This window comes from Sinocyclocheilus rhinocerous, unplaced genomic scaffold, assembly GCF_001515625.1.
Source record: "Sinocyclocheilus rhinocerous isolate Xijiao unplaced genomic scaffold, SAMN03320098_v1.1 scaffold1811, whole genome shotgun sequence".
NCBI lineage: Eukaryota > Metazoa > Chordata > Actinopteri > Cypriniformes > Cyprinidae > Sinocyclocheilus > Sinocyclocheilus rhinocerous.
Window position 1 is genome coordinate 163,562 of NW_015665801.1, and position 26,320 is coordinate 189,881.

The 26,320-nt window shown below is 41.5% G+C and overlaps 2 protein-coding genes across 5 annotated transcripts in view; both read right to left on the reverse strand.

Annotated features, from left to right (window-relative positions):
- Positions 1–8,736, reverse strand: part of LOC107731490 (interleukin-17 receptor C-like) — a 14,434-nt gene extending 5,698 nt beyond the window's left edge. The window contains exons 1-9 of one of the 2 annotated variants that reach the window (XM_016542588.1): positions 8,680–8,736; positions 7,658–7,857; positions 6,716–6,743; positions 6,487–6,615; positions 6,217–6,419; positions 5,790–5,904; positions 5,642–5,677; positions 475–614; positions 325–387 (exon numbers count right to left, since the gene is read on the reverse strand). In XM_016542588.1, the coding sequence (XP_016398074.1) occupies positions 325–387; positions 475–614; positions 5,642–5,677; positions 5,790–5,904; positions 6,217–6,419; positions 6,487–6,615; positions 6,716–6,743; positions 7,658–7,762 (819 nt within the window). In that variant the 5' untranslated portion in view covers positions 7,763–7,857; positions 8,680–8,736. Of the gene's footprint in view, positions 1–324; positions 388–474; positions 618–5,641; positions 5,678–5,789; positions 5,905–6,216; positions 6,420–6,486; positions 6,616–6,715; positions 6,744–7,657; positions 7,858–8,679 lie in introns of both variants that reach the window. The other variant, XM_016542587.1, reaches the window with a different exon arrangement.
- Positions 8,737–17,492: 8,756 nt separating this feature from the next.
- LOC107731485 (interleukin-17 receptor E-like) overlaps positions 17,493–26,320 on the reverse strand; it is an 18,407-nt gene continuing 9,579 nt past the window's right edge. For all 3 annotated transcript variants that reach the window (XM_016542584.1, XM_016542583.1, XM_016542582.1), the window contains 8 exons: positions 22,124–22,299; positions 21,794–21,841; positions 21,669–21,714; positions 21,447–21,595; positions 20,665–20,733; positions 20,243–20,288; positions 20,067–20,174; positions 17,493–18,791 (listed from right to left, as the gene is read on the reverse strand). In XM_016542584.1, coding sequence (XP_016398070.1) covers positions 17,935–18,791; positions 20,067–20,174; positions 20,243–20,288; positions 20,665–20,733; positions 21,447–21,595; positions 21,669–21,714; positions 21,794–21,841; positions 22,124–22,299 — 1,499 coding nt within the window. In that variant the 3' untranslated portion in view covers positions 17,493–17,934. The remainder of the gene's footprint in view (positions 18,792–20,066; positions 20,175–20,242; positions 20,289–20,664; positions 20,734–21,446; positions 21,596–21,668; positions 21,715–21,793; positions 21,842–22,123; positions 22,300–26,320) is intronic.

The window sequence follows — 26,320 nt, forward strand, 5'->3', positions numbered from 1 at the left end:
AGAAACAATAATGTACAGGATGTGGGAAATAATGGGTTTTTTTAACCTTAAAGTGCATAAACATTTCATTACACCAAATACACAAAATAATGTTCTTTTTAGCAGCATCATATGACCCCTTTAATAATTCAATTAAACTTTTCCTTAATCCCTCCCTGTAGCTTGTACTATTCTATACTATGTCTGAAACTTTGTATTACAAACACTTCTTGTGTTGTATTGTCTGTTTATGATGAATCACTTGTATTCCTCTTAAGTCAATTTAGATAAAAGTGTCTGCCAAATGAATCAATATAAATGTAAATAAACGTTTGGTGGCATTACCTCAAAGCACAGACAGGGGGCGACAGAGCTGAGTGAAATCTTAAACTCATGGCTGGCATTTTTCTTTACAATAAGGAAGAGACAGACAAACAAGTTCAAACTTAAATGAAGCAATTAAATGTAAATGTATTACAGAGCAGTGTGACATACCCATTCCACCTTAACACAGGGTCCCTTCCTGTCCAGCTTCTGGCACGCGTTAAACTCCTGAAATCTCTCTTGATCTGCATTGGCCACATACAGTATCATTGCTCCTGTCACATTGTCAGTTTTCTTGTGCAGCTTGGGAGCTACTGGAAAACAAAGCCAATGAGAGGAGATCCTAGTGGGCCACTGATGGGCCTGGACCACATCTTTGAAAAAACCTCTTTTACTAAATCAGATTGGCATTTACTGTGTCCTCTACTAATATTGGCACCCTTGGTAAATATGAGCTAAACAGACAAAACAGTAAACATTTGCTTTTGCAGTTTCACCTCTTGTTCTTTGATTCAAAATAATCATAAAATGCAAAAAATGACATATATTGGCCCCACACAGTGAGGAGGATTGGAAGATGGTTTATGTAGCCAATGACTCTATAAGAATCACAGTTGGAGACTGCAGACACTAATTGGGTTTTGGGGTTAGAAAGTATCCAAAACTATGAACAGACCTGTTTCATGTTCCCTGTGAGTGTGTGCGTGTGCGTGTGTGTGTGTGTGTGAGTGTGTGTTTTGCCCCTGTCTGCTGTGTGCCTTGTTTGTCTCCATATTTATCCTCATTAGTAGCCATAGCCACTCATTGGCATTGGTTTTGCTCTCCTGTTTATAAATAGTCCCTGTGTTTTCCTTGTGCTTTGTCAGTTGTTGAATGTAAAATAAATAACATTTATTTTATTTTTCTATGTATTTTTCCATGTTTTGTTTATTTATATATACATATGTGTATTTTTATTCTCATATAATTTTTTTTCTATCTGTGTGTTGTCTCTGTGTACTGGAAGCTTGTGACACTAAAACAAATTCCTTGTATGCGCAAACATCCGTGACAATAAACTTGTTCAGTTTACCCATGCATGTTTTTGTTCCTGGTTATCTGTGTTTCTGGTTCTTTGTTTATTTTACTTCATTAAACTCCCTGCAAATAGATCACCTCCGCTTGTTTGCACCTGCACCAACATTACAGAACAACTGACCATTGTTATGGATCTAGCAGGAGTCCATCTGATCCTTCTTCGCCAGGGATAGCGTTCCCTCAAGGACCACGCCCGTGAGTTTTTGGACCTGGCCTACCACACGCACTTTACGGACAATTCACTCATAACCTTTTATCGTGCTGGACTTAATGATCCACTACGCACACAACTATCCTGTGCTGGTCCTTGAGGGACTTTTCAGCAATTTGTGGAGCACGCTCTTCAACTGAGTGGATCCCCCTTTACTGTGGGAGGAAGGAAAAAGCATCCATCATCTTAATATTTTTTTGGGGGGAGCTATGCTCCTCAAGCTTCAGGAGGCGCGGGGCTTGAGCCATCACTTATGTTATCAGCCTGCACCATCTCAGCCATTGGACTCATCTCGGGGAGGACGAGTCTGTCGTTCAGTGTGGCGACTCCAGAGTCTCATCACGACATGGATGCCACACTAGAGTCTTCAGCCATCATGGACACCACACCAGTGTTTCTGGGCGTCAAGAACGTCGCATCTGAGGCCACAAGAATGATCCCTAGGTGTTTGAGACTGTCCTGTCATGACCATGGAGGTCGTCCCTGAACTCTTTACCACAGAGGCCATTAGTAACCTTGGTGGTCTCCAGCTCCACCCTGACCACCAGACCTGCCAGCTCCTCCCTGGCCTCTTGCTCCACTGGCTCCACTCTGGTAACCAGATCCGCTGGCTCCGCTCTGGCCATCCGCTCTGCCTGCTCCAACCTGGACTAGACCAGTAGACTAGAAGTCTGCTGGTCCCCAGTCTGGTGGGCTCAGTCCTCCCTCGCCCAGTGGTCCCAGAGGTCTTTTCACTGTTGACTGCATTTCCTGTAATGGGAACTGCCATCTTGTATGTTTGGATCGCATACACTTCCCCTTTTCCTCGCAAGGTGGCAGCGTCCACTCATAAGCTCTATGTCTGCGCTGATACAGCCACAGAGGGCTCTCTTGAACTCTATGTATGCTCTGACACGACCATGTCCATAAACTCTCTGTTTCTGCGCTCACCTTTGTGATAAAGTATGGTGGAGGCACTGGATTTTAGCAAATGGCTGCAATATAACAAAGAGTGAAAAATTTAAGGGGGTCTGAATACTTTCCGTACCCACTGTATATTGGCCCCACACAGTGAGGAGGATTGGAAGATGGTTTATGTAGCCAATGACTCTATAAGAATCACAGTTGGAGACTGCAGACACTAATTGGGTTTTGGGGTTAGAAAGTATCCAAAACTATGAACAGACCTGTTTCATGTTCCCTGTGAGTGTGTGCGTGTGCGTGTGTGTGTGTGTGTGAGTGTGTGTTTTGCCCCTGTCTGCTGTGTGCCTTGTTTGTCTCCATATTTATCCTCATTAGTAGCCATAGCCACTCATTGGCATTGGTTTTGCTCTCCTGTTTATAAATAGTCCCTGTGTTTTCCTTGTGCTTTGTCAGTTGTTGAATGTAAAATAAATAACATTTATTTTATTTTTCTATGTATTTTTCCATGTTTTGTTTATTTATATATACATATGTGTATTTTTATTCTCATATAATTTTTTTTCTATCTGTGTGTTGTCTCTGTGTACTGGAAGCTTGTGACACTAAAACAAATTCCTTGTATGCGCAAACATCCGTGACAATAAACTTGTTCAGTTTACCCATGCATGTTTTTGTTCCTGGTTATCTGTGTTTCTGGTTCTTTGTTTATTTTACTTCATTAAACTCCCTGCAAATAGATCACCTCCGCTTGTTTGCACCTGCACCAACATTACAGAACAACTGACCATTGTTATGGATCTAGCAGGAGTCCATCTGATCCTTCTTCGCCAGGGATAGCGTTCCCTCAAGGACCACGCCCGTGAGTTTTTGGACCTGGCCTACCACACGCACTTTACGGACAATTCACTCATAACCTTTTATCGTGCTGGACTTAATGATCCACTACGCACACAACTATCCTGTGCTGGTCCTTGAGGGACTTTTCAGCAATTTGTGGAGCACGCTCTTCAACTGAGTGGATCCCCCTTTACTGTGGGAGGAAGGAAAAAGCATCCATCATCTTAATATTTTTTTGGGGGGAGCTATGCTCCTCAAGCTTCAGGAGGCGCGGGGCTTGAGCCATCACTTATGTTATCAGCCTGCACCATCTCAGCCATTGGACTCATCTCGGGGAGGACGAGTCTGTCGTTCAGTGTGGCGACTCCAGAGTCTCATCACGACATGGATGCCACACTAGAGTCTTCAGCCATCATGGACACCACACCAGTGTTTCTGGGCGTCAAGAACGTCGCATCTGAGGCCACAAGAATGATCCCTAGGTGTTTGAGACTGTCCTGTCATGACCATGGAGGTCGTCCCTGAACTCTTTACCACAGAGGCCATTAGTAACCTTGGTGGTCTCCAGCTCCACCCTGACCACCAGACCTGCCAGCTCCTCCCTGGCCTCTTGCTCCACTGGCTCCACTCTGGTAACCAGATCCGCTGGCTCCGCTCTGGCCATCCGCTCTGCCTGCTCCAACCTGGACTAGACCAGTAGACTAGAAGTCTGCTGGTCCCCAGTCTGGTGGGCTCAGTCCTCCCTCGCCCAGTGGTCCCAGAGGTCTTTTCACTGTTGACTGCATTTCCTGTAATGGGAACTGCCATCTTGTATGTTTGGATCGCATACACTTCCCCTTTTCCTCGCAAGGTGGCAGCGTCCACTCATAAGCTCTATGTCTGCGCTGATACAGCCACAGAGGGCTCTCTTGAACTCTATGTATGCTCTGACACGACCATGTCCATAAACTCTCTGTTTCTGCGCTCACCTTTGTGATAAAGTATGGTGGAGGCACTGGATATCTTGTTGGGATACATGGTGCATCAAGTACCAACAGATATTAAATTAGCATCTAAATAACCCTGTCACAAAGTTAAAACTGGGCCTTCCAGCAGGCAACTAATGTTATAGCTATAATAACTCGGGAAAGTAAAGAGGTCCAGGGTTCCTGATCACCTGCGAAGATCATGCCAAGATCCTTCTGCAGGGAGGCATGAGGACTGCAGGTGTGGCCAGAGCAATAAACTCCAATGTCTGTAATGTAATAAGACAGAGTTGCAGGGAGATAGGAAGGACAGCTGATCGTCCTTGCTGTGGCAAACCATGTGTAACCATTTTTGGAAGTTTACCAGAAATGTTCCGCCCCTTTTGCAACCCTAGTCCCTCCAGATGTGTTTGAGTGCTTGCCAGTGCCTTGGTGGAAGAGTGGAGTAACATCTCACAGCAAGACCTGGCAAATCTGGTGCCTTCCATGAGGTTGAGATGCACACCCCTTCCCCCACACTTTGTTCAGGGACTCATTATTCTCTTTCTGTTTGTCAAAGGCCTGTGAAACTTGTTCAGTTTATGTGTCAGTTGTTTAACTTTTTATGTTTTTCGTTTCAACAAACATTTACACGTTAAGTAATTAGCAGGAAATAAAAGCAGTTGGAATTGAGAGAACATTTCTCTCTTCATATATTCTATATATTTTCTTTTAATTACAAATACAATTTTATTTCAATTATTTTACTTTCATAAAAAGTTTTTTGAGTAATAAAAAATATATTTTAATGAAAGGTACATTTGTCTATGGCTTGTTTAGCTCATATTTGTGGATGGCACTAAATACATTACATGTAAATCATTCAATTACTCATTTAAAGGAATTTCTCGAATCACCCAAATGATCTTTTGGTGCTACCAGCACACTTAGTGATTGCCAGGGTGTGATGTTTGGGAATCTAATTTTTATTGTTGTTGAAACATTTTAAAACAAAACCTTACTACGTGTGCTGTAATCATTTATACTCTTAAGCAATAACCAATATGTACTTTCATGACACTAAACCAGTAACCCATGACTTTCCCCTGAGCTGCCCTATATGAATGAATTTTGTCTTTTGAGTAAACTTTTCCGTAAAGGATTAGTGTTTGTCAGTAATATTTGATTTCATGGTAGCTTCAGTTGCTGCTTTTTACACAAAGTTTGTTGGCATTCACTGAGGCAGTGTAAACTCTACAGTGCATTCAAACTACGTGATGCCATGGAAATTGAACCCATGATCTGCAACTTTATTACTGTCACTCTACCAGTCACGTAAACTAGACAGGTAAACCTATTAACTTACCTTTACAGAAGATGGCATCCAAACCCTTGGAACACGCTGTAAAAAATAGAAAGATGTATTGATGCCATCCATCAACAAATGTTAAGCAGTCATTTATGCGTCTCAAATACATAGTGAAAGAGGTGTGCACGTTTTACAGCACATGTACCTTCTTCTTCTGAAGGGAGAATGACACGTTTATTGGAGTTTGAGTATGAAGAATGGACTAGGACAAAATTGCCGAGTTCTGCCTTCGGTATGTTCACCACAAAAGACATCCACACCTACGACACACACATCTGATCAGCTCATGCAGTGCAACACTTTACAAATCAAAACCAAACTAGAAAATGTTTAAATATTGAACTTTAAATGTTAGCTTGACAAAGGCTTGCCCAAAATTTGAAAATTGTCTGAAGCTGAGGCTTTACGTCTAGTCTTGAGAGAACTTTGAAGGGTTGGAAAGGTATGTAAACCTTGTCTTATCGGAATACTTGAGCAGATTAAAGAGAGATTTGAAAGCTGAATAGATGGATGGATGGATGGATGGATAGATAGATAGATAGATAGATAGATAGATAGATCCTGTGTTTGACCTGCAGTGTAGTGCTGTCATCAAAGGCTGAAGAACGGACTGTGAACCGGAGCATGCTGGAGTGGCTCTGTGAAGAGTACGTGTAACACACACGAACAGCGAAGGCAGACGTCATGTTGTCGAGGTCTTCTTGATGAGCGCCTCCATGCATTTCCTCTGCCTCTTCATCACCACTGCCATCACCCGTCACAGGTTGATCTGCATCTAACACAGCATCAACACACCTGCGGTTCAGAGAAACTCAGCCCCCAAATCTACTGCGATGACGTACCTGTGACTGTGACGTTCACCAGGACTTTCAGGCACAAGCTCCAGGTCTGCTGCTTTTGGCACTGCACAATGTAGGCATCTAGACTGCTCACATAGACATGCTCGTCATCCTGAATGCAAGTAGGGCCACCTACAACAAGACAATTAGACAAATGAAGCCAGTGAAGTTTTGCTGGTCATGTGAAATATCTGCCATACGCTGATTCACGCATTAGTCTATGTTTTCTTACCTGATTTTACTTCACAGTGAATGATACCCTACAGAGACAAAACAATGAACAAACATTCAGTCATATTAGCACACTAACAGAAATCACACACACACACAGAAAGCCATATATTCATAAAACATGCACAGGTCATATTTCATGACAAAATCAAAATGTTTTGCTTATTTTGCTTAAAGGCAATAACACCTATATTTCAGGACCATCAAGACTCAGGGATAAAAATATAAAATAATTACATTTAGGACTATATTACTGTCATTTCAGTAAAACAAAACTGTATTACAGTTGTATATGCATGCAAATGTAGTGGTATTTTTTGATATGCATAGATTGTTGTAGATAACAGCATGTCTCTGCTGGCTTTGCACACTAAGCGCATGTGTGCACATATACAGAAAACTAAACACATGCACACAACTCTCCACAGCAAACAAGAAGACGTCGTAAAACTCACAAAAATCCACCCACTCTATGACACACACACACACACACACACACACACACACGTAAATCTACCTTTCACATAAAACTACATTTTTAGATTCTCAAAACACTTCATTCTGCCTGATTTATAAACTTGTCTCCTCATGAGGACCAAGAAATGTCCCCACAAAGTCAAGGATTTTGGATATTGCCATCTTTGTGGGGATATTTTGTCCCTATAATGAACCACACACACACACACACTGCCCCTCAGCAGACAGGCAGATTCCCAGTAACTGTATCCATGTAGAAACATGTCTGAGCTGAAACCTCAGTGAATCAACAGTAGCTACTACACTAACAACAGTAAAAACCAGAAAGCAGGATGGAAACAGGTTTATAACAGTTTTATGTTTTCAGCTAATTGTAGCTACTTTCGTCTCGATATGCTTGTTTCTTACTTTAAAAAGTGAACTGTCTATCTAGGAAGACTGACTCATTGACCGTACTGTAGCCTACCTGTCCACAGGTGAGCGCATGATCCGCGCGGAGCTCGATCCTCTCCAGCGCCCGTGTGTAGATACACAGCGGCACAGAGACCAGCAGCAGGGGCCACACACTCATGACACACTCACACACACACACACAAACACACACACTGGATGCTGTCTGGATTCCCACTGAAACGCAACAGCTCCCGCCACTCAGTTCACAAGAGACTGAAAGAGCACAGAGAGAGAGAGAGAGAGAGAGAGAGAGAATTTGTCTAAAAAACCTTTTGATCTATGGCTTCTGCCAAATTAAATAATATTAATATGTAGCATCAATACTTCAAACATTCCCTTACGAAAACTGACCATGGTTTTACTACAAAAAAAACCAAACAAAAAAACATGGTTAGCTTACTATAATTAAACTATGGTAACCACAGATGAATCATGGTTTTGCTACACTAACCATAGTTTAACCATGGCATTTGTAGTAAAACTGTTGTTATACAAATGGTAGTCAGTATGCCAAAAAGCCATGGTTACTTCACTTTTACTTTAATAAAACCATGGTTAAAAGGGCCGTAAAAAAAAAAAAAAAAAACTTGCTGCCTTAAATGTTTAGGTACAATCAACTTTTAAAACTGTTTTTTTTTTTTTATCTTAAATTATATTAAACTGACTTTAAAAAGGGTTAAATCTTGTATAACTTTTAAAGAAGCTGAAAATTGCCTAATTTATTTTTATAAAAAAAAATCAAAGTTAATGTAAAAACACATGTACTGACTTATTGAACATAAATATTTTTACAGTAAAAGAATCGTTATTTGAAAGAATGATTCACATAAATGAAAATGTAAATGAAAGCTGCTATATTCTGTGTTTGTGTGTTTATGTCAAATGTTTCATGGCAGGTTATAAACCCATTTAACAACTGAAGGGAACCTGAAAACAGATAATACACCGAATGTATTAATTAGTAAACCAGGAACTGAATACTGATGTTTACCTTCTGTCTTTTGTTTTGTGGGTTAGAAAAGTGAAATGACTCACCATGTGTTCCTCAGGAGCGAGTGGTTCGAGGTGTGCGGTGAGCGGAACTCTACAGCTGTTTTACAGGGAACTGTTTGGAATAACAAATATCCTCCTACTCCACCCAACAGCAGCACATCAGCTCAAACACTTCACTCTTTCATAAACACTCACTCTATATTTACTTCAAACACAGTTACCTCAAAAATAGTTAACTATAACTAAAATATTTATTCAATACACTTAATGCTCTAATGTAAAGTGTGACAGATGAGATTACATCTCATTGATGCTGCACAGTATAACAAAAAACGCATATCATTGATTTTTCTTTTTTTATTTATCAAATCCAGGCACTTACTTAAATAATTAAAGTTAAATTCTTGCAGAATTGTTGCAGTTTCTTGACTTTCCCATAAATGCAAAAAAAGAATGCTCTGGTTGCTAACTTCACCTTGGTTCACTTAGATAACGGGAATGAGTATTGCGTTAACTTAACTTTTGATAATGCTTGTGTAGCTGCATAAACAAACTGCATTTCAGCCCTCCAAAGCTGATGGGCCATCTGCCTATATAAGTTGGCACTAAATGGATTTTCATCAGAATATTTCGACTGGTAAGCAGCAGCATCAACTTAGGTGCAGCATAGTAGCACGGCCAGCTACGCAATGCTTATTCCCTGAGATTACATTAGTAACCGGAACGTTCCCTATCAATACAGTTCACTCACATTGCATTCACTTAAAGGGGTCATATGATGCGATTTCAAGTTTTCCTTTCTCTTTGGAGTGTTACAAGCTCTTGGTGCATAAAGAAGATCTGTAAAGTTGCAAAGACTAAAGTCTCAAACCCAAAGAGATATTCTTAATAAAAGTTCAGAGTCAGCCACGCCCCCCTAAAACGGCTCGTTCTAACACGCCACCACATATCTACCTCACTATGTGGAAATATTACCATAACGCCGTCCAAATGTTCACGCAAAGAAAGGCTAACTTTTATTCTCGCTGTAGTATTGTTGCCGCCGCCGCCCCCACATGTCTACGTCACTATGTGGGAAGATTTGCATAACGCCGCCCAAATGTTCACGCAAAGAAAGAAGGCGTAACTTTTATTCTCGCTGTAGTATTGTTGTTGCCGCTGCCGCCATGTGCTGAAGACGCTGTGTGCTTCGTTGTGAAAGCGAAGCTACTTTGTTTGGTCTTCCAAAAGAGGACGATATCCGCTTCGTCATGCCTAGAGCTGATCCGTGCTGGTCGCTGAGGGAATACATCAATTTAGTGCTGTGGATCACCGGATCGGCTTTCACCGTTTTCACATCTCCTTCGTCGGATCCGCCGGGATCGCCGTTCTCGATCCCGCCGCCTCAGCTCACTCTTGCCCGGCTTCAGCTCAGGCTAAGCCGGGGCTTTCGCTCATGCTAGGCTGCTGTGTTTTTCGTTGTGAAAGCGAAACTACTTTGTTTGGTCTTCCAAAAGAGGACACGACTACAAATCAGTGGTTAAGTTGTATTTACAACACTGTTCCAGAACACTTCAACCCAAATATTCAGATGTGTGCTGCACATTTTATGGAGGACTGTTTACTGATCCTGGGAGAGTTACGTTAGACTAAAATGCCGGCAGTTCTGACTCACGTAAGTATGTTTTCTTTTATCATTTGCCACTGATGATTCAAACGCGAATTTTGAGCAGTGTAGAGTAACGTTAGTGCTTGTTTGTCATTTCTGATCACAAATGCAGACATGGTTTTATGTTTACGCGGCGCGATGCAACGCAACGCAACGCGTAAAAAGACAGTATAAGTTATTATAATCAATAATTATGTCGCCACTGGATGCAACGAATGCCTCGTTTATAATGGGTTTTCATGTTTTTGTCTCGTCGCTCCGGCCGGACACGGCATCGACAGTATGGTGAGGGGCGTAACATTTCCGTCACATGCTTGAGGTATTCGGTCAATCACAACGCACTGGATAGCTGGTCAATCAGAGCACACCTCGCTTTTCAGACCGATTAGTTTTGTAAAAATCGACTCGTTTCAAAAAGGCGGGGCATAGAGGAGAAACAATAATGTACAGTATGTGGAAAATAATGTGTTTTTTTAACCTTAAACCACATAAACACATTTCATTACACCAAATACACAAAATAATGTTCTTTTTAGCAGCATCATATGACCCCTTTAACTCTTACTGTATGGGGAACGATATCCAATAGCACCATGCTACAAGCGCAGAACAAAAAGCCATCCTACAAGCCCCGCTCAAGGTGAGGGCCCCAAGGGTTAATATAAGGGCAGAATTAACCTGGAATCAGTGAGACCCAGGTCATGATAGTGGAGTGTTCGGACAAAAAATGGCCCTAATAGGCCTGACCACCGTCAGGGGCACAGGTTGGTTCAGCGGTCTTAAAGGGGTCATCGGATACCCATTTTCCACAAGTTGATATGATTCTTTAGGGTCTTAATGAAAAGTCTGTAACATAGTTTGGTTAAAATTTCTCAATGGTAGTGTAAAACATCACCGTTTTTTCCCTGTCAAAAACAGCTCTGTCTACAGCAAGCAGTTTTATTGCATGTCACTTTAAATGCAAATGAGCTCTGCTTGCCCCGCCCCTCTCTTCCGAAGCCGCTCTCTGAGAGACAGTAAACTTTAGCCACATTCATCGTGAAACTTGCTAGCACATTATTAGGAAAGGCGATTTGCAAAGACTTATTAAAAAAACCTTACACTCACTTCATCTGTAGGTGAAGCTGGATCACGAATGATTCGCGCGAAGATAGACATTTAGTTATTTAGGTAGATCAGGGGTGCATTCCCTTCAAAAACAAAGGTAATCCACTGCGTGAAATGATTTAACGAGATTAAAAAAAACACTGGGTGGATCTTTATCATTATAGGGTGGATGTGTACACATACTGCTAACACACATTTCAGTTCAAACAACTTGTAAAAGTTGTTTGAACCCCTTACACTCTATCCTACGCCCTATCACGGATACGTCACTTACACGTGTTTTGAGTTTGAGCTCCGTCAAGTTAATTCTTTGTCGTCTAATTTTTTATCTTAAAATCAATTTTATACACCATAATTTTCGTTTCTATAACGTGTGAATATATCCCCTATCGTATTCTACAACAAAAACAATCAGAGATTTTCCTAATTAATGCTGTTCAGTTGCTTTGACACAATCTGTATTGTTAAAAGCGCTATATAAATAAAGGTGACTTGACTTGACTTAAAAGTGCATGTCGCATCCGATGACCCCTTTAAGCAAAAGGGGCTGCAATTTGGCCAACTATAGTGGAGGGCTTTGAAGGGCCCTGAGGACCGTGGATAGGTGCCAGGTTGTAACGGTATGAAGGTGAGGCAGATTCAGTCTCCCCTTGAGAACTTCACAGCTTCACAAGAGCATGTGTACACATACTGCTAACACACATTTCAGTTCAAACAACTTGTAAAAGTTGTTTGAACCCCTTACACTCTATCCTACGCCCTATCACGGATACGTCACTTACACGTGTTTTGAGTTTGAGCTCCGTCAAGTTAATTCTTTGTCGTCTAATTTTTTATCTTGATGGCCCTTACAGGAACCTGCAGAGGCTTCGGTCGAGGAGCTATAGATGTAGGCTCCACAACTCAGGTTGGGGGTGCCACATTGCTGCTTCCGCCTGGAAGAGAAGGTCCTCTCTCTGGGGAATCGGCCAAGGGGCTGCCGACATCAGCTGCACTAAAGGTCCTTGCACACTGAGTCTGAAATTCTTGTAAAATAAATACGACCTCACGTTGTGTCAATCACATTCACACACTGCCTCCGAAACTTTCATCCATCTTAAAAATAATCGGATCGGGTCCAATTTTCCTGCGTTTTCGCATCCGTAGCAAACCGTTTGAGAGGTGTTTTGACAATTCAGAGCCACTGTACAAGCAAACGCCAAAATCCAGAATGGCGTGTGACAAGTTGATCTATTTCGTCTCGCAGCACAAAATACTGTATAACAAACAAAGTGCGGAATACAAAGAGACGGAATATATAAAGACTTAAAGATTTTAATATGTGGCTCCAGTATCGCTAGCAAAGCATCAAACTGAGCCACTGACATCCTGAAGTAACTTTGAATCGCTCAGGATAATCCCGCAGCTCCTTGATAAGTGATAAGGTGGAACTCTCCTTTCTCTCTACTCAATCTCAGGATTGGATGGACCCAATATTTCCTTTCTTTTTCTCTTTTTAAGAAGAGAGAGGACAACAAAATCATCCTCGCTGCTTGAAGACTCCATTTTGTATTGTTTTGCAAATTTTTTCGCAACAGATTAATTAGTGTGCAAGGTTTTTGTGCGTGACAAAAAAAACGCAAACGTAAATTCCGCACTCGGTGTGTAAGGACCTTAACTCTGGGAACCACGATTGGTTTCTCCAGAGTGGGGCCACCAGAAGGACCGAGCAACTGTTCTCCCTGACTTAAAATAGTCCTGACCTGATTCATGGGCTAGCGCATCCGGTTCCTTTGAGAAAAATATTGGGCAACGAGAGCTGTCTTCTGAAGCCGACAGGTTGACCTCTGCCTTCCCGAAGACCTCCAAGATCATTTGAACTGTTTTGGGGTGGAGTCTCCATTCCCCTGCAGATATGCCCACTCCCTGGTTCAACATGTCCATCAAGTGCACTGCCTTTAGTGTGCCCATATGAGGAAGCGCCTCACCAACTTCTATAGAGGCCACGACCTGACACCACCTTGGTGGTTTATGTAGGCCACCACTGTCATGATGTCGGAATGGACCAGGATGTGGTGCCTCTTTAGGGCTGACAGGAGGGTTTTGAGAGCCAGGACAAACGCTATCATTTCCAGGCTGTTTATATGTCTGCTGGCCTAGTTGGAACCTGAGTTGAAAGCATCTGTCATCATGACCACCTTCCTTCTGGAAACCAGTCCCAGCTGAGTACCTGTCTGATACAGGCGAGGGGCCTTCCAAGGGGCCACAGCTGTGAGTCACCTTGAGGCAGAGGCATCCCAGATGCCAAGCACAGGACGGGACATTCAGCCAGTACTGAAGGGGCTGCAAATAAAGCGGAACTACTGAGGACGTGGCTACCGTCAGGCCCAGCATCCTTTGGAAAGTCCTGAGGGGAAGAGAACATTCAGCGATCATTCCGAGCCAGGCCCGCATCTGGGCTTAATCGAGATGTGTCCCCAGGAAAGTGATTCACTGCCTTGGAGACAGGGAGTTTTTATTGACCCTGATTCCAAGTGACTGAGGAGCAATGACCTGTGGGCACAAAAGTCATGCTCCGAGTCCGACTGGGTCTTTCTTAGAGGGGAGAGTGCCACATCCACGCACTTCATAAAGGTGTGTGGTGCCAGAGACAGTCGCAAACGGGAGGACTGTATACTGTCAAACCACCCCTCAAACGTGAATCTCAAGAATGGTCTGTGATGAGGGGCTATCTGGATATTAAAATAAGCAGTGCCAACTTATAGTAGCAGATGGCCCTGCCCGTTTTGGCAGGCTGAAATGGCATTTATTCGTGCAGCTTCAAGAAAGATATTAAATCAGGCTTCAGTATTTCTGAAGCCTGATTTAGAGCTTTTTCACATTTGGCTCCCAAACTCTGGAATAGCCTTCCTGATAACTTTCGGGGTTCAGACACACTCTCTCTGTTTAAATTTAGATTAAGGCACATCTCTATAGCCAAGCATTCACATTGATCAAATGCACATTATCATTCTTTTGCTTGGTTGGAACAGCAGCTACGCTAATTATGTCTCTATTTGTTTCTCTGTTTCTGCCGCGGGATTGGCATCCCGTGGTAACTAGGAATTACACAAGCTTCACCGAACCCACTGGCTGCCCACTGCTCCGGGTGTGTGTTCACGGTGTGTGTGTTCACTGCTGTGTGTGTGCACTTAGGATGGGTTAAATGCAGAGCACTAATTCCTAGTATGGGTCACCATACTTGGCCACATGTCACTTCACTTCACTTCACTTCACTTACAAAGACCCGAGATGACCGAACACCTGAAAAGAGATGATGCCAACCCCTCAGAAGACCTCAGTTGATACTAACCCTGGAACAACATACAGAACTACCAAATTTTGCTATAAGTTTAATCACAACATATAATCACTGCTGTTAATAGTATTCACCATCTGTTTGATTACATGTCATTAACTAACTGCATGATTTTTACTGTAGATTTCTGCCATATGGACATCAACTTGACCACTGATAAGCTACTAGCACTTTATTTTATAGTACGTGTACTTCCCTGGTACATACATGGCAAATATCTTTTACCTACAGGCAAATGAGTGGTAACACAAGGTACTTACCTGAAATGTATGTACATGGTAACAAATAAGAAACACGGACTATATGGGTCTTATGCAAATTCACTAATCCTGAAGCACTCATATTACATCTTAGAAGCTGTTGCACGTTTGAGCACAAATGTTCTACAAATGAACTAGTGAATGAAGTGTTTGCATTGTGCAAAGCACCAAATTATGTTGCCATTTCTGCCTGAATGAACATTCATTTACACCAACTGAACACTGAGTGCATTGCCAACACATTTTATGTGATATTTCAGGGTCATATGAACCGATTAACTCTGGATAATATCTTTATATAAACATTAATACACTTTAAAAATTTTGATTTTCAAATGCATTGTGCTGCATCTACCCTTCATTTGTAGATCTGTAAAGACCTGCTAGGGCCAAAATGAAAAATTGTTATTTTCTCATGCTCATTCCATTTCAGATGTGACTTTCTTTATTCTGTTGATAGTTCACCCAGTTCAGTCTTCTGAAGTCACATGGTACAGTAGATTTAAATGGTTGAGTGGTTATCAAATAAAAATAAAGTCGCTATCCCACTGTAGTTGTCAAAACTTATTCATGCATTTGTGCATAATGTCAATGTGAAGTAAAATGGACCCTATTCACAGCTTTAAATTAGGGCATATCATCTCTGTTGAAAATGTCAAATATATTTTTATGTTTTATCTGATCAAATAACCTCTGAAAAGAGCTGATGTCACATAACCCTTTTCATCCTCCCACATTTCTTTCAGTTGAATACCCTGTTTAACTCGGGTATAAGTGGGTTGGAAATGGAATTTCATGTTTACCTTGAGATACAATAGGTCTGACATCAAACACCTTAGTTTAGCTCAATTTCCCCTCTCATTGTAAGCGATTCATCAGTGCATCTTAGACCAAAGGGGGAAAAAAGGTTGTATTCATAATCTTTTGTCAAAATGTAGTAACTTGCTGAAATTACTTTTCTTTGTCAGCTGAAGTCCCAATTCCTCTTATCCAGTTTCTCACCAGACAAATCCCTACACTTTTCCTCATTGCATATCCAATTTTATTGACATGAAGTACAATGGATTGCAAATATTTCATGTTATTGCATGTGCTTTTAGAGAAACACAAGTATGGTGAATTCTGTGACAGATGTGCATAGGTACGTTGGCACTTTTGCACACTCAAAAAAATAAGGAACATTGTAATGTATATAAAAAGGGTTTTCGGTTGCAGTCTGAGGAAAGGAATTCTCCAAATAATTGGGGAGAGCAAATGGATCATTGAAAAGCCCAAATGAGTGGACTACTTATTCTGTCATTTGTTTGTTTTGTAATGTTGGCTTCAGCAGTTCTTCTAGAAGCCATGAATCCTACTGAAACCTAACACGTATATTTTGGTATATTTTGCATAACCTCCAGCTTTCAGTTATTGCGACAGACGGGAGCCATAACGCTCTGCTGACACGTGATGCATCTGCAAGCATGTCAGGCCGTTGAGAAAACTTGTTCGGCAGCATGTCGCCAACAAAACAGTCGTGCACCAAAACAGTTTTGATTGCAGCATAGCTCCAGGGGGAAATAGATTTCAGACAACCACGAGAATATATAAATGTTTCCCTGTTACTTTCTATTAAATTTCTGACGCATTTAATGAAACACGTAAACGTGCTCTTGCTGCTGCACAGACGAATTTGCATGCATTTTACTGTTGGTCAAATCGCTCCAAGATGGTTCCTGATTATGTCCAAAAAAAGGAAGATAAGATCACCGTGACCACACGAAAAAATTTTCATGTCAGGTTGATCCATTTCTTGTACAAAGACCGAAAGAGAACATAATTTGTCTGAGTTTATTAAGCTGGGCTGTATCAGTTAAATCAGCTAAACTGGAGTTTTAATGTTTGATGATACATTTATTTAAAGCACAGAATTGCTGATCCTGGTTTATAACTGTTCCAAGTTCAGCGGTACAATACAAATACAAGTCTACTGAAGCAGGTCTTTATACAAAAATATAACATGTTTACATATTTTCTCCTTCTTCAGATGTCATCTGCTGGAGAATTTCTTATCTTCAGTCAGCAATGTACATAGCTTGAGGGAGTGCTTACTGTATATTTATTGCTGCCTTCAGCTGCCAGAATGATCATATTTACAAAGTAAGCACATACTTTATGAACAGCACCATAAATGTCACAGTTACCAGTAGGCGTTATTTGAGTCCAGACTTTCCAGGTCTTTGTTGGGAGTTCATTTCATTCTGTACATTTATTCATTTAGCAGACACTTTTATCCAAAGCGACTTACAACTGAGGAAAACAACAAGCAATTCATCATTAAGAGGACACAGGAAGTGCTTATAATACAAAGTTTCAGGCATTGTTCAGATTAGTACAAGCTAAACGGGGAGGAATAAAGAAAGAGAAAGCAAAGGTTTTTTGTATTTAAGATGGAAGTCAAATGGTGACAAAAAAGACGAGTTTTCAAGTTTCAAGTACATGTTTTACCTCATTTGTAAGTTACTTTGGCTAAAGGTGTCGGTAAATTAATACAGCAAGTGATTCACATTAAGCAGGCAATAACACAAACAGTGCTAACAATATGAAGTTTCAAGCATCGTCTAGAATAGTACAAGCTAGAACAAGGACGGATTGAACCTGTTCGAAATCACTTGATCAGAAACGGTGGGGCCTTCAAAGCCACAGGCTGCTCGAGATAACAGCAGTGGTCAAATGAAGCTGAACACCAGGGACATAGAGCGCAGAGTTCATTTGTCACGTACAGCGCCAGCGATTTACCAGGAACTTGACAGGAAGACAGCGTGAGTCTGAGTTTGATGTTTCTGCCCCCTGCTGGACAGATCTGCCCCGGCCCGGAGAGAGCCAGCACTGTCTGTCTGTGAATCACCTCTGCCTTCTCACTGCGGACAGCACGAGTTCAGTCAGAGCGAAACGGCTTCATCCGATCAGCAGGCTCCTAGTAGCTCTGGTGCAGAATGTTTCTTTGAACACTCCTTTCTGGACAAACACGCTGATACCACTTTACCTCGCCGCTTTTTTTGCCTCCGCGTCTTTCGCTTTGTACCGCCAACTGATTTGCGTGAGGACTTGGGAACGCTCGGCACAGTAAGTCCCGCCTTTAGTCTTGGCGCGAGCTGACGCCACATGAAGAGCGACAGCGCTTTGGACAGAAGACGGGGCCAACATCGCCCACTCCCTTGGGCTCTTGTGGGCTCTCCCAAGTCGTGTAGTAAAGAAGACAGGTCCTTCGGGAGACAGTACTTTGGGACACAGCGGAGCTGTTTTGGGATGTAAGTGCGGCTGCTGTTGTTGTTGTTAAGACCCTGGAAGCACACCAGTCCAAACCCCCTGGCGTGGCCATCGCTGTGTAATCCCGTCCACAGACAGGAGAGGGCGGCGTTGAACACAGGAGCCGTGATAGAAGACGACTCCACTGGCTTCTCCATCCATTCTCCATCACAGCTCTTCTGCTCTTCCTCGTCAACAGCACTGTACAGCCCAGTCTCAGAGAACTCCGATCCAGCGACCCTATTGCTCTTCACCCGTCTCAGAAAAGCCTGATGGGCGTCAGGGCTCCAGGCGATCAGGACGAGACCGCCCGCCTTCTGCACCGCCTGACACTGTCCGTACAGCCACGGCACGGGTCCCAGCTGAGCCAGAGAGGACGCCCACTGCGCCAGCCTCACGTCCATGAAGAGCTCCCCCTGCAGGCCGGAGGCTAGACTGCAGACGGCAGCGATGTGCGCGGCATGATCAGACGAGCAGACCAGCAGCACGGGACGTCTTTCAGCGCTCCACCACACTGCAGAAACAAAGACATTTGTGACCCTGGAGCACAAAACCAGGCATAAGCAGCACAGGTATATTTGTAGTAAATATACGATCGGTCCAAATTATCGATTTTTCTTTTATGCCAAAAATCATTAGGATATTAAGTAAAGATCATGTTCCATCAAGATATTTAGTAAATTTCCTACCGTAAATATATAAAAACTTATTTTTTGATTAGTAATATGCATTGCTAAGAACTTCATTTGGACAACTTTAAAGGCGATTTTCTCAATATTTTGATTTTTTTTGCACCCTCAGATGGAAAGCTTAATTATTCAGCTTTCAGATGATGTATAAATTTCAATTTCAAAAAATTGACCCTTATGACTGATTTTGTGGTCCAGGGTTGGTCCAAATTAACCAAGATCATATAAACATTTTGAACATATTGGCCTTTGATGCAAGTTCATTTCAAAGTCCTCTGTTTTTTTTATGTAACATGCTTCAGTTACTTAATGTTGACACATTTTCCAAGTTAAATAAACATTACTTACACTAACATTACTTTCACCAACTGAATGCTTAATTATAAAACATTACATATCATGTTTTTCTGGTTTGATTTTGAAGTGACAAAGCAGTCATCTAACTGGTTGAGTTTACGAGAGAGTGGAACAGACAAAAAAAACAAAGAGAAGTGGGATTTATTGCGAGAACAGCGTAATAGGCCAATCATAGTGCAATAGAGGCACTACCTCCTCCCACGTGACCTTTCCCCCATTAATTCTCATTTACCCTCCATCAAACCCACTGCACACTTTAGAGGCTCTGTTAAAACTCAGTGGGCTCAGGGGAGGCACGTGATTTTAACTGCTGGTGTTGCTATTGCACAGTGTCACTTTAGAAAAACAAGTTATTTAAACACATTTTAAAAGTCATTATTTGCATTATCATTGTCCAATTTTTCAAGGAATTATTTTTTCTGCCTCCCTTGCCGCCCCACAGGTCTACTATGGGCATGGTGGAGCAACAATTTGAAGAGAATCTGTTTAACAGTTAGTTAAACTATCGATAGGTTCATAGCGAACTACTTGAATAACACATCTGGTTTAACAGCACAGATATTACAATGTAACTCACTAAGCTGAGGGTTGTTACCACAATCACAATGCAATAGTGTATATTACATACATACAACAGTGTGCTTTTCAATGCGTTTACTAAGCTTTTGTATACGAGTGCTCGTATAGACTTCTTTAGTACTTGTTTCTGGCCAAAAATCATTAAGAAATGTCTATGGACTGACCTGATGTGCTTCTTTTGACCAGGTAGCATGTGATGCAGACCAGTACGGTCACCGCAGCCAGAAGAGCCAATGCAGTGCCAGTGATGAGACCCCATCGCCTGTGTGTGACTGTGAAGGTCCAGGATGAGTGCTACTATTTAAAGTGTGCTCTAATGATTATAGATGTTTCTACTTACAGTCAGGGCAAATGATTCGTCTTCCACGGAGATCCAAGCGCCACACCTACAGACAGACAGCAGCAGATCAAATTTTGAACAGTAGTGTTTACTGCCTACCATTTATAAACCATTGTTTGTGAAACAGTGGTGTGCTACATGGTCACAGGTCATCAACTCAGAAATAAAGTTATTTTGTATAAACGTTTATTAATTTTTGTGCAAAAACAAAAACTCCGCTCCTCTGAGTTAAGGAAGAGCTGTTAAATGTAGTGTCTGATATCACTGCTGCTTCATTCGTGCACTGTGGGACACAGCACAGTGTGCAGAAACAGTACGAGTACTAAGCTAGTAAGACCTATGCAACGGTTAACAGAAAAGAGTTATAAAGTGCAAACAGAAAACAAATGATATACGGACAGACTGTAAATGAAAGGCATTACCTGCACACACAGTCCTGATGAGAGGAAGAGGAAGGGCACACTCAGCTCAGCCTCAGTGGCGCCCTCATCCTGAGGAGAGCAGTAATAACAGGAGTCAAACTGTATCACACCGAAGAACAACACAGCTACTTACCAAATCTGAGTTGGAATTAAAATGTTAAATTATCATGAGAAGAAATGCAAGAGCAGCTGTATAAGAAGAGCTAGTTTAGTGACTATTGTACAAAAATATTTGACTGCAGAATGCTGCCATTAATCAATGAAAATGAGAAAGAACTGCATAGAGCGATTAAAAAAAGCATAAGCACATGATTGACTGGCTGACCTTGTAAAAGGTAACTTACTAGCGTAATATCTACTATTTAAAAACATTTTAAAATTGTACATTTTATCATCAATGTCTTGAGCCCTGTTGTAAAAACTTCATAAGTGATGATTTGCAACGCTCCTCAGTGATGCAGATTTGAAAATTATTATGTTGGGAATAACTATTATAATTACTATTATTATAGATAACACTTGCTCTACCTTCATGTGCTATTACTACAAAAAGGCTCCAATATCTTTTGAAATACTGAATAATGTCATTTAAACTTTATAGATGTAAACATAATATAAACACATTACACAGCAAAGGACAAATGTGGCAGGGGCTTTAGCAACAGATGCCCACAGAGTTGTCACATATGAGCTTCTTTCACATTCTTTCTCATGCATTGCTGAATGCAAACACTAACTGAATCTGGAATGAAACTCTTTAAACAAAAAGGAAATCTACTAACCACCCGGCGTGAGACGACGTTTCCTTGAGATGAACACGTCTCTCCCTGTCTGGCGCACAGCTGAGCAGCAAACGACGCGGCGACGCTGAACCTCAGGTGCAGGTGCAGAGATCCAGGAACGACCGCCACGCTCCACTCAGAGCGGCCCTCTGACACAGAGAGAGAGAGTCAGACAGACGCCAGCACACCACACCACATCACACTCGCTCCTGCACTCCTCACCTGACTCGAACGGACAGAAGACCTGACCACTGCCATTTAGAGAAAACTGCAACCAAAACATCATACACGCATGAGAAACGCAAACATCTGGATCATGCATTAATGTGTGCTTGAGCATGCCTTACCTTCACACACATCTGAGGGTGTTTATCCACAGCAGACACATTATATTGCTGTTGAAAAAGCGAAATGCGGTTATGTTGCGCATAACATACTGTCATCCAATACACTGCATATACTGGGCAAAGTATGCACAAAATACTTCAGTGACAAAATGTACAGTATATGCATTGCATCCAATTGACGTTGCATTTTTAGGTGCAATCATTCTTGATGCATTTGTTCGGACTGTTAAAAACTATTTTGTAACATAATGAGGTCATGTGACAACTACGTAACATACTGCCACCTCTGTTCATCTCTGCACTTATGATGTTGGTGGGATCGTCACGTACCCGTCTGGTCCCGTGGAGGGTGGCGTTGGGGGCGGGGACACAGTAAGAGCTCTGCGTGTGGATTCGCCAGCACAGAGACACGGAGGGATCTGATTGGTCAGCGGGGCAGCGAGGCTTCCACTCCAGAACAGTGCCACGAACTTCAACTGAGCTGGAGGACAAGATATCTCCTCCATCTGCAGGAGCAGCACAGAGACGACGATGCCGTCAGTCAACCACACCACAGACACAGCTTACACTAGAAGTGCAAAGGTGACGTGATGGCGCCGTTGTGTGGCTTGCCGTCTGCTCCCTTCTTAGTTTGTCTATTTTACTGTTTTTTTTCACCGAAGTGAAGTTGTTTCACCGCTTATAGTATATGACCGTCAAACGCTTTTAATTTTGCAAATCTCTACAGATGCGTTGTTTAACCAAGTTCAGAGAGGCCCATATCGTTCTCCCCTCTACCTTCATGTCTACGCCGAACTCCTTACCTGGGAAAAGATGCCGCAAAAGACGGGGGAAACGAGGAGGCTTTGCCGTCAAGATCAAACTCCTGCTGGTATCAAAAAAGAGAGTTCAGACCCCGTTTGATCATCCCAAATCATGATGTGGATCTCAGACGTTTTGTCATATGGCGTCTATCGGATCCTGTCCGTTCCTGGATTATTCCAGCTCTACCAACTGCCTCTGATCAGCTACCCCAGCCCCGTTCGCCTCGTCTTCGACGTGGCGGTGTGCGTGTGCACAATCTCCGCTCACAGGTAAGGATGGCTTTGGTCAATGCAAGATCAGCTGTGAATAAGACTTTTATCCTCAATGACTTTTTCACTTCGCGTTCTTTGGATTTTCTATTTGTTACAGAAACCTGGTTCACTGCAGGGGATGTGAGTCCGTTTTCAGGATTGTTACCTGACAACTGTACATTTTTAAATTCCCTATGAACTGTGAGAAGGGGTGGAGGATTGACAACTATATTTAAAGAGAATTTTTCTTGTCAGGTTTTAAAGACGGATGCGTATAACAGTTTTGAACTTCAACTCCTGGCTCTGGGCTCTGTTAACCCATTGGTGACTGCATTGATATATCGACCCCCAAAACCTCACAAAGACTTTCTTGCTGAATTTTCTGAGGTTTTAAGTGGTATTATTCCTAATTTTGATAGGCGTTTAAACCTTGGATATTTCAATGTTCATGTGTGGTGCTGTCCCAGAACTTTATTAGCCTTATAGACTCATTTGATCTAGTTCAACTGGTGAAAGGTGCCACTCATTCACTTGACCCTGTGCTGTCCCGTGGTTTTTCAGTGCTGGACATTGAATTAGGTGATTACAGTTTCTCAGATCATAAACCTATTTTATTTACTGTTCCTTTGTCTTCTCCTGTTGTTAAATCATGTAAACCTGCCTGTATGACTCGTATAATATCTTCCACCACTAGTGATACTTTCACATCAATGTTCCAGGAGTTTTCTCAATCTCTAGTCTCCTTTTCATCTGATCAAAGTGCCGAAGAGCTTATTCATTGTTTTAATGATGTCTGCACTAACATTTTGGATTCTGTAGCTCCTCTGCAGCTTAAAAAATCCAAACCTAAGTCTGTACCCTGGTTAAATGATACTACACATGCTCTTAGACAGACTTGCAGAAGAGCTGAAAGAATGTGGAAGAAAGACAAGCTCCAGATTTCTTATGAAATCTTAGTCTTCTTTATCTCAATATCAGTAATATATAATAATAAGTGCCTGGAATCAGGAATTGTACCTGATTGTTTAAAGCATGCAATTGTTTAACCTCTTTTAAAAAGTCCTAATCTGGATCCAACAGTTTTATCTAATTTTAGGCCCATCTCTGATATTTATTTTTTATCCAAAATTTTGGAGAAAGTGGTTTTTCCCCAGCTGCAGAGATTTTTGAATGACAGTAAGGTTTTTGATGCTTTCCAATCAGGTTTCAGAAAGTTTCACTCCACAGAGACAGCACTTGTAAAAGTTTTAAATGATGTTTTAATGGCCACTGACTCAGGTGACTCTGTTGTACTGGTACTATTACATTTTACAGTAAAGCATTTGGTACGGTTGACCATGAGGTCTTGCTTGCTCGGCTAGAGCAAGTTGTGGGCATCAGAATATCAGCATAAAGTTGGTTTCAGTCATATCCTAAAAATAGAAGCTTCTCAAACAATATAAGACGATGTTATACAGAGGCAGTCCCCCTGACTTGTGGGGTCCCCCAAGGTGCCATTTTGGCCCCTTTATTGTTTTCTTTATATATGTTTTTGAAAAGCATGGCTTGTATTATCATTGCTATGCAGACGATACTCAACTTTATTTGCCCCTGAAGCACAAAAATGGCTTAGACTCCCTCTGTGCCTGTCTTTCTGATGTCAAAGCCTGGATGTCTTTGATTTTTTAAAATCTAAATGAAAAGTAAAACAGAGATCATTGTGGTTGGCTCTTCTGAAGTTCCAAACATTTCTCATTTAAATTCTGGTGTTTTATCTTCTTCAGTTAAATCATGTGTTGGGCGTCTTATTCGACAGTGCACTTAAATTTGATAGACAAATAAATTTAGTTGTCGAATCAAGTTTTTACCAACTAAGAGCATTGGCTAAAGTGAAGACCTTGATTTCTTTTAAGCACTTTGAAACTGCACTTCTTGCTTTTATTTCTTCTAGAATTGATTATTGTAATTCCCTGTATCTGGGAATAAACAATTCTTCAATATCCAGATTACAAATGGTCCAAAACGCGGCTGCACGTCTTTTAACCGGTGTTCGCAAATATGAACATATCCCTCCTGTGTTAATGTCTTTACATTGGCTCCCAGTCTGCTTTAGAATTGTTGCGTGAACATCATCCGCTAAGAACTCTTAGCTCTGCCAACCAGAGTTTAACTGTTCCAAAGTCAAAATTAAAATCTAGGGGTGATCGAGCTTTTGCCATAGCCGCACCTAAATTTGAAACACGTTACCGATCCATATTAGAACTGCACCAACATTACATATTTTTAAATCAAAGTTAAAAACTTATCTCTTCACTATAGCCTATGACTTGTGGTGTCGTTTGTTGTGGTTTGTATACATGTTTATATAAGTCTTTTTAGAACATCGTACAGCACACATTGGTCAACTGTAGTGGTTTTTAAATTGTGCTTTATAAATAAACTGAGACTGAGACTACACTAGACAACACTGAGCTGGTTGGTGTACAAGTCTTACAGTTTCTTGAATGCAGCTTCACTGCGTGACTGATTTGAAACGCTCTATATGGACAGCAGCTCACTGCCACACAAACAGTGTTCTTCATGCTCCAACTCAAAAATATAATACAGCTGTTCATTGGACATTTTAAATATATATTTAAATATCTCATCTTTGAAATTTTTCACTAAACTGGCTGCATAGCAGTTCCTTCTCTGTGATCGATACATGTCACGCTGCCTGAGTGCGGTCAGAATGTATGGAAGCTTGTTTCTTCCACAGAATAAAAAAACAAATAAATAAAAAGGGAACTGCAACTTTTCGCTCACAAATTTGACTTTTTTTTTTGTTGCAGTTATGTATACCTCAGATTGGGATTGTGCAACTTTAGGCAGAATAAACATATGGAAGAAAGACTGATGCAGACCTGCCAACCTTGGAAATTTTTTTCAGTACCATCAGTGCGGCTGGGGGGTTGCAAGATTTAATGTTAAATATATTTTCTATTCTTTATAGGTTAATAATCAGGGTCTGCACTCAGTTTGTGATATTCCTGTTATACAGTATTTTAGAGTAAACAGTAGGGATGCAACAATACAGTTAGCCCACGGTTCAATAAATACCTCAGTTTTTTAATTTTTTTACCACAGTTTTTGGTTTAGTTATTTTTTGCTATTTTTAAATGCTATTATTTTTATGGATTGGCCATTATTTAGTGCTATGAACACATGTAATGTGTGTTTCATTCACACTGGACGCCTGAGGGCGCCCTCGCGCAGAAAATCCACATATGCATCACCGAAGAAATAGAACTCAGGACGCTCCAGGAAATCCCTAATATGGACAAAAACAGCCAGCTATCGCTGTAACTGAATGAAAGAAGACAGAAACGCTTTGAATGATGACATTCAAAAAGAACATTAAGATAATAAACACTGTACTGCGACAATGCAGGGGTTAAAGCAAAAAAAAATCTTTTGACTGAAAATTTTTCCTCAGCCAAACCCCATTCCACAG